The 15,380-nt window shown below is 40.2% G+C and overlaps 1 protein-coding gene across 4 annotated transcripts in view; it reads left to right on the top strand.

Annotated features, from left to right (window-relative positions):
* Positions 1–12,956, top strand: part of LOC125901995 (netrin-G1-like) — an 86,419-nt gene extending 73,463 nt beyond the window's left edge. For 3 of the 4 annotated variants that reach the window (XM_049598066.1, XM_049598065.1, XM_049598068.1), the window contains 2 exons: positions 982–1,026; positions 11,159–12,956. In XM_049598066.1, the coding sequence (XP_049454023.1) occupies positions 982–1,026; positions 11,159–11,397 (284 nt within the window). In that variant the 3' untranslated portion in view covers positions 11,398–12,956. The remainder of the gene's footprint in view (positions 1–981; positions 1,027–11,158) is intronic. The other variant, XM_049598067.1, reaches the window with a different exon arrangement.
* The last annotated feature ends 2,424 nt before the right edge of the window (positions 12,957–15,380 follow it).

Below are 15,380 nucleotides of genomic sequence, written 5' to 3'. Positions count from 1 at the left end.
CTCATCCGACAGACAAATGCTCTTTCTTGTTTTAAGAAAAACATAAAAATGTAAAGGGACTAGAGCTGATTTTTCACATTTTATTACACATCATACTTACTTCCTGCTAACAGTTATGCAAACCATGCTGTCCTGTTTCATATTTTGAAAATGTTGGTCTTCCAGGAAGTGAATGGAAACCACTGAATGAATTCAGCCTATTTTCATGTAGCATTCACCAGTGAGAAATTACCTAAATGACCGTTAAGACCATTAAGAGGCTTTTTGATTTTTATTTTAAAAAGAAAAATAATGGAAATGGACCAATTTAAAATAATGGAAGCCTAAGATGTTTCCTACTTTCCAAGCACCGTTTTAAGGGAGACAATACCATAAGCCTAAGCAGCATGGTTTGCAAAATGGTAAGCAGCAGGAATATTAATGGTATTTTTTTTCGGTAAACAAGCTAAAACTTTAGTATGATTCAAGAATAAATGACTTGCTAGTTCATAAAATACTGTAGGAGCCCTGCATGTTTGGGCCTGTGCATCAGCAGGCACTACTGAGAATCATCTCCCTTCCACACTAGAATATTTGCTCTAAGCGCACAGACAGATATTTGCCCAAAGCCTGAGAAAAGAAAACTACTTTTTATGAAGACATGGTTCCCACCATGCATCCTTACGCATGTTGATGCCTGAAGGCGACTGCTCATACTGGATAACAAAAGCAGCTACCATATGTACGTGTCTCTGCCTTTGTCTTGTGGAAGATTCACTCATTTAAGCTGCATGCACACTATTCTACATTAGTCCATTTACTACTACTCCAAAATACATGGCAGAAACTTTACAATAACTCTAAGGCAAATGAGCCTTTATGACTCACAGATTATTATAAAAATTGAGAGTCTATGCATGCTGTCCCTGTGCTTTAACTACGTAACAGCATGAATTATATGACAACTCAGTGTAATATATAACCTTTCCCATTTTCACACAGATCGAGCAAATGCTTCATCTCTTGGTGTTGCAAATCGTAACCAAGGTAGGCTTATAGGCTTTGTAACTTCAGCATGACATTACCAATATAGAATTGATTGCTTATTGATTCGGCAATTTGGAAAAAAAAAATGTAATGTAGAATATGCAAATAGCAGTTTGTAGTCGGTTGTTTTCCCAAAGCCCAGATGCTTTCATCCTGCATGCACACAAACACACGCTGGTCCGTACAAGGCAGACCTTTTGTTGTGAGAACACTGCAGGGAATGGACCACATGCCTCATGATCACCGAGTCCACAGCCTCCTAACCCCTTTGATCATGCCCTCTTTTTAATTACGCAGAACGCTCTCTGGGGGTGCACCCTTTCTGCCATGTTCACAAAGAAAAAAAAGGAAAGAGGAGAAGGAGAGGGAAGGAGAGAAGAGGCTCCAGGGGGGTTTATGTAGATTGATCTCCAGCTATCTCCAGCTAATCCTCGGGCCCAGATATCCTGTGTAGTGAGTGTTAAGTTGCATCTGCACCACTGCTCTCACAGCCAGAAGAAAAAAATAAAAATAAAAAAGGACTTTCAGGATTTTCACGATCAAGAGAGGGTGTTTTCTTCTCTTCCCTGGACTCACAAAGCTGGGAACCAGATACACCAGTGTCAGAGGTGAACAGAAGCCAGTTACTGCAATGGAGTGGATAACAAACAAATCTGCTTCCCTGTGTAATCTGCATCGCTTCCATATTAAGTGTCAGAAAATACTGTCAGTCTAACCTTTAACAATGTCATGAAAAGCTTTTACAAGTCGGTGTACTGAATTTTCTGCACTTACTGTAGCAGTTTTAAATGTCCCATGACAGTAGGTGTTTTCATAAGAAAAATCCTAAAGTGCAAAAAGAGGTGACTTGTTTTTAGTGGAGAGGTGACATTTTATACTGCAACAGAAGTGTCTCTGAAATAAACATAAAGAAGATATTTAGCATTTGTGATAATAGGTATTTGGGTAGTAACAGTACACAAAAGTCACGGTTCAGTGCGAGTTTGGTAAAGCAGAAAAAAAACAACCTCAAATGCATAAGGAATAATTTGTTCGCTTTTATTTTGAACAGACAGTAGTGCCAGCGTCACAGACAGATGAAATCCCCTCGCAGAGGACTGAGGTAACATTTTGTCCACTGGCAACCTTGGTGAACTATTTTCATTTGAAAAAATAAGAAACATTTCAAACACTTGTGTATTACACTGTATGAACACTAAACAAACACTTTCTGTAAAGGCAACAGGTCACAACAGGCTATAAGACTGGAGAGCATTTCTTATGATATGAGGGAGGAGTGATTCAGTTAGCTCCACCTTGGCTTTATTTTAAAATTCAGAAACACCCTAACATTTATCAACCCAGTGATGGGCACACCTGGGTGATGCTGTTGAATGTGCATTAGCATGTTGGATGTGTTTCAATTCACATTCCCGACAACAGTGGAGCAACGCCGTGGCGAATTTTTCACGTTGTGTGAAGGTTAACATTATGACATTTTGCTGATGTTGGGTTTTGTTCAACATGCTGCTGGCATGATGCATTTAGAAGACGTTGGATTTTAGTAACACAGCTTAAAACCAACAAAATGTCAACGCCACCTGTCATCAGTATTCTAGATATAAAAAAACCCCTCAAAGTATAAATTCCAATTTAATTAGATCTCAATTTGAAAAAAAAAACTGATGGCAAATGCTTTTGCTGCACCTTTTTGACAACATCTTTTTAGAATCAGTGATTTTTGTAAAAATGAAAAAGAAAAGTAATAATTATATATGTTGTCTGTTGTGTGAACATGACGCATTCACAGTGAACCAGTGTGGAATTCAATAATGGATATTCTGAAAGTGTTTTTAAATGATCTTAAGAAGGAGCAATACTTTAAAGGAACAGCCAGTAGTTTCATATTTTGGGAAATATGTGAATTTGATTTCCTGCCTGGCTTAGCTTAGCATAAAACATGGAGGCCTGTGGAAACAGTTAGCCTGAAAAAATGCGTAGAAGCACTTCTAAACCTCACTATTAACACACTGCATCCTTTCACATGTTACAACTTCTTTTTAAGGAACACTGGGCCCCAAAGCCAATTTTCCTAGTGGCCAAAAGTTGAATTACAACTTCCACCAAGTCCGTCACATGTGATTACATCACGCCCCAAAAAGACTTTCTCCTATAATACATCATGAAAGAACCCTCTGTAAATCAGTGGGTACATTTTTCCGAGCACCGCAAACCCTGTGAAATGACTTGTTTTACTATCAGAACATGATCCATTTGGTCTAGTGGCATTTGGAAAGTCTGTGCAAGGGAGCTGAAGTGTGCGGACTTTTCTTTGTCTTTTCAGTTTTATTCATTTAGTCCAGCACCTTTTTCATTTTTTGGATGTGCGCGGCTGCTCTGTTTGTATTCACTGAAAGTCTGTGCAATGAAATAATTTTATCCCAGTCAAGTTTGTGGCATGCTGAACTTGAAATAGCCAGCTCGGTCAAGCAGAGGACTCTGGTATGCGTGTTCTATGGGCCCAGTGGTGTCAAAGCAGTGCTGATCACGTGGATGACTTAATACACAGGAGTTGAGCGTTTTTGGCTTCATGTATCACTTTCACAGGAATGAACAAGGCCCTGCCGACAACATTGTATCTGGCACTCTTAATACATTAATGATCCGGCTGCTGTTTCCCAAGAAGTACTTTCACCAGGTAACTGTTAATTCATGAGCTTTGTTGTTGCTGGTAGCTTTTTTCATCAAAGCCAAATTAGCCTGCTTCCACTCTTTTTGCTAAAGTAAGCTAAACTAACAGGCTGCAGTCTTCAGCTTCACATTTAGCAGCCACGAGTGTGAGGATATATTTCCCTTTTTTAACTCCTCCTTTAATGTAACACTCTAATCCTCTAATTCTGACTTGACAAGCATTTACTGACACGGGACTTTTGCTTGAGTGAAAGTTAAATCAGGCCCCTTCTGTCTTCAGAAGCAGTGTTGTATTCCTGCCACTGTCAAGTGCTACTACGCAGCTGACACCTTATATTGAACCTCAGAGCCTCGAGTCATGACTAATGATGAAGCCTTCGTGTTAATATGATAACAGGAGGCATGGCTGAATGTGGGTTTCAACTTACCCTGACACCATGGCAAAAGATATTGATCCAATGTAATTGAAGCAACACTATTCTGTCTCAGAGCATATAATTAGCTGATCCTGTATCTGAAAACTGTCTCCAGTTATAGTTAATTGCACTGGTGAATCTACAGTTATAGAGGCTTTTTTAAAATATTAAATGAATAACTAGTATCTATAACTAATGTGTTTTTCCCCTGCATGTACTTAAATGGAGGTGCAACTTTCTTTGTGGGGATTTTCTTGTATAAAAAAGGGGATCTTTAATACTGTAACTTCGTTTCAAGCTTCACATGACTGCAACAAAACTCATGTAATATCAGATCTGTTGCTATGAACTGAAGCATTTAAAAAGGTTGGCTATTCGATAGAACTTATTTCTACTACATAAGATCCAGATCAGATCTGTATCTGAGACTTCCGTCGCAGAGTATCTGAGGACATCAAGCTCTCTGAGATGAGAGGATTAGAGAACTGCCTGAGTATGTTTGGGACATAAACAGACCACTCTAAAAAGCCAATACATCCAATATTTTAGTATCATAGCAGATGAAACATGTCCTAACTGACAAAATAATCCAATCAACAGTGGGCTACAGAATGTGATACAGGACGACAAGACAAAATCACATTCACCTTTCAATTGCATCATGATTCCAGTCACACAAGCAGTGATATGAAATCTAATTCACCTTCCTATCTATCACTTTGTGCTGTTGCTGTGGTGAATTTCCTCCGTGTTGCTTCGTGCGACACCAAGGCCCAAGCGTGGCTCTGTCATAACAGTTATACTGCTAAAATGTCACACTTCTCACGCAGGTGTGAGGTGCACATATGTCTCAGAGAGAGTACACTAGTGCTTAGCCGAGACTCAAATTGCTTTATTCTCACTTGCTGCCAGCACAAGTCCAAGAGTGAGTGATGTCACACTGTTGACTCCCTTATATAAGATACAATTATATACAGAAATCATTCAAAATGCATAATGTGTATAGTATTATTTACACAGGAAGTTCATTGTATTCATCACAGTGTGTACATGGAAAGCCTAATGATGTCATAACAGTTATTTCGGCTTGGTCTTAGACCGCTAATTTTAAGCAGAAAGCCTGTATTACACACTAGGTGGCATGCAGTTTGAAAAACATGGGGACTTGCCAGACAGGGACTGTCTAATGAAATAACCTACTGTGTTGCATTATGGGAAATTTGGGATCCAGCATTTTGGGGGCTTGACCTGTACTCCTCACCAAGAATGATAACTATAACAATAATGATGTGAGCATCCACACTGATGTATGATAACATTCTGTAAAGCACCAAGCACGTGCTGCACACTCCGGCTGTGTCAGCAACCTAGGAAAATGGCTATTTTTTACCTTGTTACTGCTGTACGCTGCACAGAGACACAAAAACCATTGGTTATTCATAATCATCTCCTCAGCTCCCTCAATAATAATAATAAAACACTTATGCCTGATCCAGAGGGTGAGCCCCATTGCATCCCAGATGTCCTTCTCTTTATTAAAGGGATAGTGCACCCAAAAATGAAAATTTAGCCATTATCTACTCACCCATATGTCGAGGAAGGCTCAGGTGAAGTTTTAGAGTCCTCACAACACTTGCGGAGATCCCAGGGGAGAGGGGGTAGCAACAAAACTCCACCTAATGGAGGCTTACGGTGCCCCAGATTCAAATGTCCAAAAACACATAATTGAAACCACAAAATATCTCCATTCTGCTTGTCTGTAGTGATCCAAGTGTCCTGAAGCACCGACATGCTTGCGCACAAGACCAGCAAAAGCACGTGAACACACATGAATGCAGTGCCCATGTCTCATGGTCTCGCGCAAGCGAGCACACATGAGCACGGTGCACAGAGAGGCAGTTAGAGCTACAGACTACAATGAGGCTAAAAACAGAGTTCAAATGGCGTTTTTCCAAACAACTTTTTATGTCGGGGCTTCAGGACACTTGGATCACTACGGACAAGCTATGGAGATATTTTGTGGTTTCAATTATGTGTTCTTGGACGTTTTAATCTGGGGCGCTGTAAGCCTCTATTAGGTGGAGTTGTGTTGCTACCCCCTCTCCCCTTGGATCTCCGCAAGTGTTGTGAGGACTCTAAAACTTCACCTGAGCCTCCCTCCGCATATGGGTGAGTAGATAATGGCTGAATTTTCATTTTTGGGTGCACTATCCCTTTAAGACTGATTCTTTTATGAAAGATGGGTGTATATTTTTGAATTTTAGTGATGAATCTCCACAGAGCCATGTTGAATGTGACGCTCTATAAGTTTGGATGGATTTTGATTGGCTGTCAGTGTTTCTACTGTTCAGTGTTGTCACGATACCAAAATCTTTGTTTCGGTACCGATACCAATAAGAATTTCGATACTTTTCGGTACTTTTCCTAAGGAAAAGTCCTTTTGGATACAAACCTTTAGAACAATAAATAGTAAGGGTGTAACGGTACCAAAAAAAATCATGGTTCGGTAAGTACATCGGTACGGACGTCATGGTTTGGTTGCTCAAATGTTTCACCAAGTTGGTGTTGTCTCGTGATGTCTCCCTTTGCGAGGCAGACTTTCTCTTGTCTTTTTTCACGTGCACCAGCTGCGAATGTTGATACAGGTGTTGTCATACACACCACTTGTGCAATCTGTGCTCCAGTAGGAACAAGGAAGATGTTTGTGTGCATAAATGAATTAAATAAAATAATGAATTAAAAAGTACCGGCATTTTCCAAATGCAGTATAGTACCGTTTCGAATACTCTAGTACCGCGGTACTATTTTAGTACCGGTATACCGTGCAACACTATGTTCATCAAATCGCTCTGAGAGTGATCTCGATGATAACATTCGCCACCGCCATTGTCATTATAGTTGATATATAGTATATAGTTGTTATACTTGAGTTATAATGATTATTCAAACGATATACAGTACATATTGTTACAGTATTGTTTTTAAAGTGGACGGCCCAGAAAGGTGAGGATATATCAGGCTCTGCTGCTTTAATTTTGAGGATTCTTTTTCAGATCTCTCTCTTGTAAGTCCCCAAATTCTACAGAGGTGCAAAACTAAATTCCCGAGGAGCCCCTTTCAACATTCTCTCTCTTTCCACACATACACTTTTGGCTTTTCATAGGAGATAATTACAATTCCTTTCCTTAATATAGCCCAAAATGACAAATCTGACTCACTGTGTTGAGTTAACGCAGACAGAGTTTCACTGACATGCTCATCTTATCTATAATAGATAGTATCTGAAAACACCAACTTACCAACTTTTTATTATTTTAATTTCTCACTGTGTGAGATATTTTTCTGAGCGACACAGAATAATTGACTTATTTTGATTTTGACTGTATTTTGTCATGACAGCAGTGCCCTGTGGCTCCACAAAGACAACCCAGGCTTAAGCCTCGCTATCAGCCAACTAATTGGGCTACAGATGCTTTTAGAAAGACAATGGTCCTGAGGGTTTGCTGGAGGACACAGAGATTATCCTTTGGCCACAGGAAAAAAAAAAAAGTTAATGCGTAGACTAGGCAATAGAGACTCAGCTCATCCCATGGTGATTTTTACCAAAACACAGAGCAGGTGTTTTCCATTAGCTGTAAAATGAGGAAGCTGCTTTGACATCACTGATTGGGGTGTAGCCAGAGGGCCATTAATGTTTGAACCCACTGAGGACAGGGCAGCAGCACTCTGTAATTCAGGAGTCCATTTTCACGCGTGCAAAGTTCAAGTACAGACACTTTTGCACTTGTAAGGTGTTCATTTGTTGGGCATGAGTGGACTGAGAAGAAGTCTTGGTCCTGTCAGTCTTGGACTGAGGCCGTCAGGGCCTGAGATGCATATCAGCTGGGTTTAAGCTTATATTGTGTGTGGGGACAGGTTTGGGTTAGAGTTAGGCTTGATTATAAGCATTACAATTAAAGTATAATCAATCTTGCAATAACTTAGTCACTTGAGACTAGTGGAAACAAGCTGTGAACATAACATCGACATATTATCGCTTTTAAGATGGTATTGCAGACCTGCAAACACAAATCAACATGTATTTAAGATTCAGTCTCCATTTAGCTGTTTTTGATCTCTGCCAACTCCTGAGGGAAATATCTGTCTCTTAAAGGAATTCTTCATCTACAAAATTGCCATATGCATTTCCGCTAAAAAGTGAACGGAAGGTGAAATGCATCTATGCTCTCTTTAAAGTCATAGTCCAATAGTAAGGGGTTTTTTTTTAAGCAAAAATGCATGTGTTTTTGGGAAGTACTGAGCAAATGACTGGATAAATGAGACTTGGATTATACTGCACAAGCTGTGTGAGAGTTTGTGAACAGATGTTGTGATCTATCTATAACCCAACATGTTTGCCGTTTTCATGAGGCATGCGAGAAAGTTTTATTCATAAATTCAAGATAACATGGCATAACTAATTGATCTACAAATGGTCATTTTGTGGGTGAAGTTTTCCCTTAAGCTGGTAAATGCTCCACTGTTGTTCAGGAGCTAGCTTGGTGCTAACTCTCTGTCTGCATGCTGGCCACGTAGTGTAGAGTGGGTTTTTAAAGCTTTAGTTGCTTAGAACAGCTGCCTGCTGCTGCCGAAAACAATACTATCAAGCGGTGAGGGTGAACCAAAACAGAATATTTGAAGGCCAGGAAACCAAAGCTGAAAGTCACAATCAAATCTCCGAAAATATGTAAAACAGAGGTTACATGAGCCTCAAAACCAGCCACAACTCAGCCCTGAGCAGAGTGACTGTCTGCTATTGGCCAGACAATGGACTGCAATGTTCACAGCTTCACCTTTTAGTACCAGATCTGTGTGCTAGGTACCCCAACAGAGGGGGAAACAAAAATAAGGATCGTACGGAACAGTTCCATTGGTACTATCCACGAGTTTTCACAGTGGAAACAAAAAAAGCATACCAGGCTGAACTGAATTGTACCGTACTGCTTGGTGGAGACAGGGCTTAAGAATCATTGTGGGTTCTCTTCCATGGGCTCCAACTTGTTTTTTTCTACAGTAGCCCAGAACTGACAAATCAAATACTGGCTCATGTTTTTGCACCAGGCATCATAGTTCTCCTCCACACAAGAGAAGTTTCAGTTCTGCAACCTCACCACTAGATGTCACTAAATCCTACACACTGGACCTTTAAGTATTAAATCCTTGATTTGAATCACCATGCAATCCCAAAATGTGTACACAAACGTTGGGCAGAACCTGCAGTGCAGAAACTGTCGGTGGTCGTGGCTGGAAGCCATGGCATGCCAGCCTCTAATACACACATTAATAATAAAGTAATTCCAATTAAGCCCCTTTCAAAGCTGCACTACTGCCTCCAATTATGAAAATTATCATTTTTCTTGTTCGGTACTGATTTGCCCTTCAAAGTGACCTGAATGTACACAAACAGCTTATTCGTGATTTGATTTGCAGATCAGGGTCTGTTCCGTCTATTTTCTGTGCCACATCTAAATATACACATTATGATGCCATATTTTCAGCATCAGCTCAAGGTTTTTATGGTTGAAAATTTGTAATCTATCTATATCATCAATTGTAAATGTCAGGTTTTGTTGTCACTCTTTGAATGGAGGAGCAGTGGCTTCTTGCCAGACTCATTATTTTGCACCAGCGTTCAACAATCATACAGGGAGAAATCTATCATGCAATGCAGCCCCTTGAAGTGCTGCATTTTAAGTAAGGAGTTTGACTGACGAGAATAGCTGCTGTATTTGCTCTTATAATGCTATCATTATCAGTCTCTCTATAAATAGGTAAAAGCACAATGAGGCTGACACACCAAACCTCTCAGGGTTTTCAAGGAAGGAAAGCAGGTTCACCAGAAGAGTAATTTGTAACACTTCATCACCGAATTATTGAAAATCCCTTATTGATGATAAAACCCTCTATCCACAGGTGGAATTTCCATTTGAAGCACATAACAGCAGCCGTGTCTGTCTGAAGGGGATGGGAATATTATTACATTAAATGCAATACCAATGCCTTTTTAATCAGTTTTGGCAGGAGCAATGATTATTTGTTGAGTTTATTCTGATGCATGAGCCACATTACCGAAAACCAAAAATGTGATTACTATTTATGCAAGGAGAGATATCCAATTACACTGAAATCTCTCGGCAAATATTACCTCTTCCAGGATTTCACCTCTGCCAGCAGAGAGGCTTCCTGGGATAATTGAGTCGTGAGTTTTTGTCTGGAAATGTGAATATGAGCTTATGTATTTGTAATCAATCTCTATCAAAACAAAGCAATGTTTGGTGGCCACTAGAACAATGCAGTCCTGGATGTAACATCATTTTCTTCTAACAGGGCCATATTGTTTGTTGTAAGGTCAAGTGCAGAGAGGAAAATAAGAGCAATTGGTGAATTACTGAAAATGCGTATTTGCATATCAAAAGGTAGTGGTGGTGCAGGTGGAGCCAGGTATCCATCCCCATGCCTTCTCCTCTTTCTGTTCTTTGAGTGTCACCGTGCCAGAGGGAAGCAAAATTTAATCTCCTGTCCTGCACAGGGGGGGCTGTTTCACAATACTCTGGCATCCTTTGATTCACTAATCATTAATTTCACCTCATCACTGCCATGGATTGTTTGCTCTTTTGTTTTGCCAGGATTATTTGCTCTAAAGTCCCTTTGGTGCTCCTAAAAATATCCATAAACCCAGAAAATGTCTGTCTGTGTTCTTTTGTCATGAACAATCATTCATGGAGAGGGTTGACACAGGCTGTGGGCTGCATTCTAGTATTCATACAGTACGTGCCCTGGTTATCTGTCTCCTCTTCCTCTGCGCACTCCCCCACAAAAGTCCTTGGCTTCACCCTCCCTAATGTGTCAGTTGTGCTCTAAGGACACAGAGCGATGCAGACAGGACAAGAAGAGGCAGCTTGTGCCCTGTGAACTTGCCTGTTGATGTTCTCTGCCGCCCTATCACTGAGTGATCTATTAATCACCCCTTCCTGTCTCCCCCTGCCCTTTTTGCTTTGTCTCCGCAGCTCGGGTGTGTGACAACGCGATGCTGCGCTGTCAGAACGGTGGCACTTGCCACCACCATCAGCGGTGCCATTGTTCCCCCGGCTTCACGGGCGTCCTGTGCGAGAGAGTTCGCTGCCAGGGCCCCGGGGAGTGTGATGACCAATTGTCTGGACGGGCCTCCTTCCATCATCCCCCCATCAGCCACCAGCTCACTCTTACCCTTGTAGTGCTCCCGCTATTGATTGTTTCCCTTTGCTGAGAGACCTGAATGGCCTCCCACCCCTCAACCAAAACCCTAAGACCACATATGTTGAGACTGAACTCTCAACCTTAAGGACATAAAGGACAAAGGATGTGTGGACAATGTGCTCAGCATACAATATAAGCAACTCTTTTGTATATCCAAGGCCACAGTGGTGGGTGACAGTGTTACTAGGTGCAACAGGTTGTGCACTGATCTGTTATACTGAATGCTAGATGGATTTATGAAAGGCTTGTTGAAGTCACTGCTGTCTTATAATGTCACAGAGAGAGTGGTTGAAGCAGTTGCTTTGTGATAATGTCATTGGCTGATACTTCGTTAAAGGCAGACTGGAGACTCAGATAGAGCTACCCACACTCTGAGAGCAAACTGTACAAAACTAGACACATGATTTCTAAGTATCATCTGAAGTTATTAAAAAATAATAATGTGGACGGGGACATCTTAAAACATCTTGCCTCACTGCCTCCCTCCTTACTTGCTTCTCTTCTTTCCTCACTCTTCCCCTTTCCCTTCACCCTCTCCTCCCTGTGCTTTGGTGACTCTGGTGATTTTACTTTGCTGAAGGGTGTCTGTTGTTTTGCCAAATGCTGCACATGTATTATTATCAAGCCCCTCTACAAATACCAATCTAGTCCTTCTTCTTTTTTCTTTCTTCAGAGGCTTTGTAGTCATGCTTGAGCTCACCTGTACGGGGGGGAAAAAAGTTGTAACATACTGTAACTGTATTTAATTTTTGTATAAAACAGATATTTTCATGACTACGCGAAACAAAAAAATGTATTACTTGTTTTCTATTGCTGCCGACCTGTCCTAGATGTGGACTATGAGTGCGCAAAGAGTTTGGTTGTATTATTTCTTTGCTTGTGTGGCACGTGGTTCTCTTCATTTGAGAGCTGCTGTCAAAACTATGTTTACATACACACTTACACAATACACTTCCACCAAAGGGAAAAAGAAAAACATGTCTCTGTCTTGTTGTTGAACAGTAGTAATTTTATTAAGTAGTGACATGACATTTGAGACAAGATGTGTTGAGTGAAACAGTGTATTGTTTGTAGATAAGTACAAGGCAATGACAATAGCTGAATGTCATTTTGAAGGATTTTTTTGAAAGCTATCGATGCCAATCGTTGACCTGTTCACTGAAGCAACAGTTGCTGGTAGCAATATATCAGTCAACAAATGAATCCCTATATGACTACAGCTGTTGTTTTTTTTTCTAATGTGTTGTACCCATCCTTGTTGTGCTCATGAAACATGGGAGAATCAGAAGAATCTCAAGCCAAAATCCCATCTGCTTTATGTAAATTTAACAAGAAGACATGGGGGCGGGGGGACTGCACGGCTGTCGCAGAGGTTGTCCAGCTCAAATCTGTAATCAAATCTAATCCTTGAATCAAATGGAAAGAGGGGAAGGTTTTCTGAGCTGGTACGGTTCAAAGCCTGCATCCTGCTGTGGGAGCCTATGAGAAGCGATACGTTCAGGAAATGAGCTTTAATTCATGGAGGGTCAATGAATAGAAATGAAGTCACATCCCACTGGGTGACATACTGAGCACCAAGACCAATTTCATTTGAGAGATTAATTTTCTTACCGAGGTTGTCATGAAACACCTAATTGTGTTAGAGTCTACTGTAAGTGCCTCTCATTAAATGACACTGTCGATGAAAAGAGTAGCGAATGCCTTTTTTGACAGAGACTCGTGCTTTGGAAAGCAGCTTTTGGAGACGAGGATGAGGTACTTGAATGGGTTAAAACACTGTGTGAAATAATCCGCGGGGTTGGAGTGGATGTTATTTATTTAGTAAAGCAAATATTACATTTTTGGAAGGGAGAAAGAAAAGCTCATGGTCACTGTAAATCTGCTCAGGAGGAAAAAAGAAGCAACTTTGTGCATGCCAATTAAGTTAAATACGAAAATAAATGAACAACATCCTTGAAGAGTTTACCATTGCTAAACTTTTTCTCAAGGCAGCAATGTCTCAATTATAGGCTAGCAACCATATAAATGCACAGCTCCTCCTACAAGCTTTTTAAATTTCTAATCAGTTGAAATAGCATTAAGCTGCATTAAAGCTAAAAAATTACTTTTGCCATATTTGCTGAAATGGTCCCTATATTCACACAGCACTGAATACCAACTCTATTGACTTGTAGCAATTCTAATGGCCTTACCACACGTGAACAAAAACAGCCAATCAGAGCCGAGGAGTCTCTAATGCAGCTGTCAATCATGTCAATCGCTCCATGAACTGCAGTCAAATTGTCAAAGTAGGCACCGCTGATCAAATATCATTCAAAATTCTCAAATGTTTTAAGAAACATATTTTAGTGTATTGTTTAGCTGTAAAATGAGAACGTTTGTGATCTGACCGCGATGTTGGATACAGTCGATCAAAGCACCAAGCACCGCCCACCAGCTGGACCAGCTTTTTCATTTTACAGCTAAACAGTACACTAAAATATATTTCTGAAAATATTCGAGTAACAGAATCTTGATTCATATTTGATCAGCCCTTCCTAATTTGACAGTTTGATCACATAATGAGAAGTGATTGACATGTCTGACAGCTCCATTAGAGATTCCTTGAGACAGTGGCTCGTCTTCTGTGAGCCATGGTTGATTCTAGTAAACTCCATTAGAAGCAGTAGAAGGAGAAGGACGGTTGTTATTTTCTTCAAATTATTTGTCTCGTAGTTATTTTCCAAAAAGGTACCAACTGTAGCTTTAAGGGTGATTATATAGAGAGATTTTCTGTAGCTTTTCCAAACTAAAAAATACAAGAGCAAAAGTCTGAGGTATGGATTAAACACTGTGTTTATCTGCTCTAACATAAGCTGAAAACGTTAGCATGTCCAGCTAACTACCTTACTAACCTAGCATAGCTCCAAGACCAAAAAGGCTTCAATACTTTGTGGGGATAGAGGTTGCATTGAATATATGTGTCCTGTTCTTTATTGGATTTGGATAAATTTACACCCAATATAACCAAACGTGTTGCCAAAGATAAAGTTATATTTGCAAAAGACATTTGTTAGTCCTTAACCTAAAAGCTTTTCCTCTTGAAGTGAAATGCACTGCTTGAAAATACAAAGAGTAAAACATACAACTTCTGTCTTGCTTGTAAAAATATGTAAGCTGGCCATAGCAGCCACACAGCTTATCATACTTGTAATATAATACTAGGACTAACTATCTCTACTCTGCAATACAAGAACAATGCTGTGTCTTTATTTCCGTTTCATCCACATGGACAAACTGGTCATGATACTGGCTTTCTGCACATCATGTGTGTAGCCACTGAGTTCACATTCAATGCAGGGTTCTCCTTTTAAAACAAGTCAGCTGGAAAATATAAGGAGTCAGCTAGAGACGAGACTCCCTAAACACAGTGTTTCACCTGATGGGTGTGGTTTTGCAGGACGCAGCAGTGCATGCTTCAGCGAGCTCCGGGACCGTCTCACCCTGTGCTCTGATTGCATGTTCGTACTCTGTATGAAAACCTGAGTGCACCTTTGTAAGAATTCAAAACAAAAATCCTGGATTCATTTGGTTTGATGAAAATGAGAAATTGGACTGAGTGGCAAAGTATACGTTAGTTCTATTTTTATAGCTGGGGCAATAAGGCAAACTCAACTGAATAATAAACACATAGAAAATCAGATCTATTTGTTTGATGCATGTATGCATGAAGGCATACAGAATACACTACTCATGGTTTTTCTATCATTTATATGGTCTCACACGTACGTAGGCTTAGATGAAATTTCAAAGTCTGCCTTGTAGGCTTATTTGGTCAGTGCATTTCTTGGTGCAAGACACTAACCTTACACTGATATCACAATACAGACTTAATAAAAATAAAAATCATCTCTGAAGTCACAGTTTGATGTCAGGTCTCCTGTAGGTTTTTACCTCCAGGCGGGCTGAGGCAGAGTCTAGGCTAATAAACCTAATAAACAACTTTTTAGGTTA

Source organism: Epinephelus fuscoguttatus, linkage group LG15 (genome assembly GCF_011397635.1).
Source record: "Epinephelus fuscoguttatus linkage group LG15, E.fuscoguttatus.final_Chr_v1".
Lineage (NCBI taxonomy): Eukaryota > Metazoa > Chordata > Actinopteri > Perciformes > Serranidae > Epinephelus > Epinephelus fuscoguttatus.
Note: the sequence above shows the minus strand (reverse complement) of the source record. Positions and strands in the feature narration are given on the sequence as shown.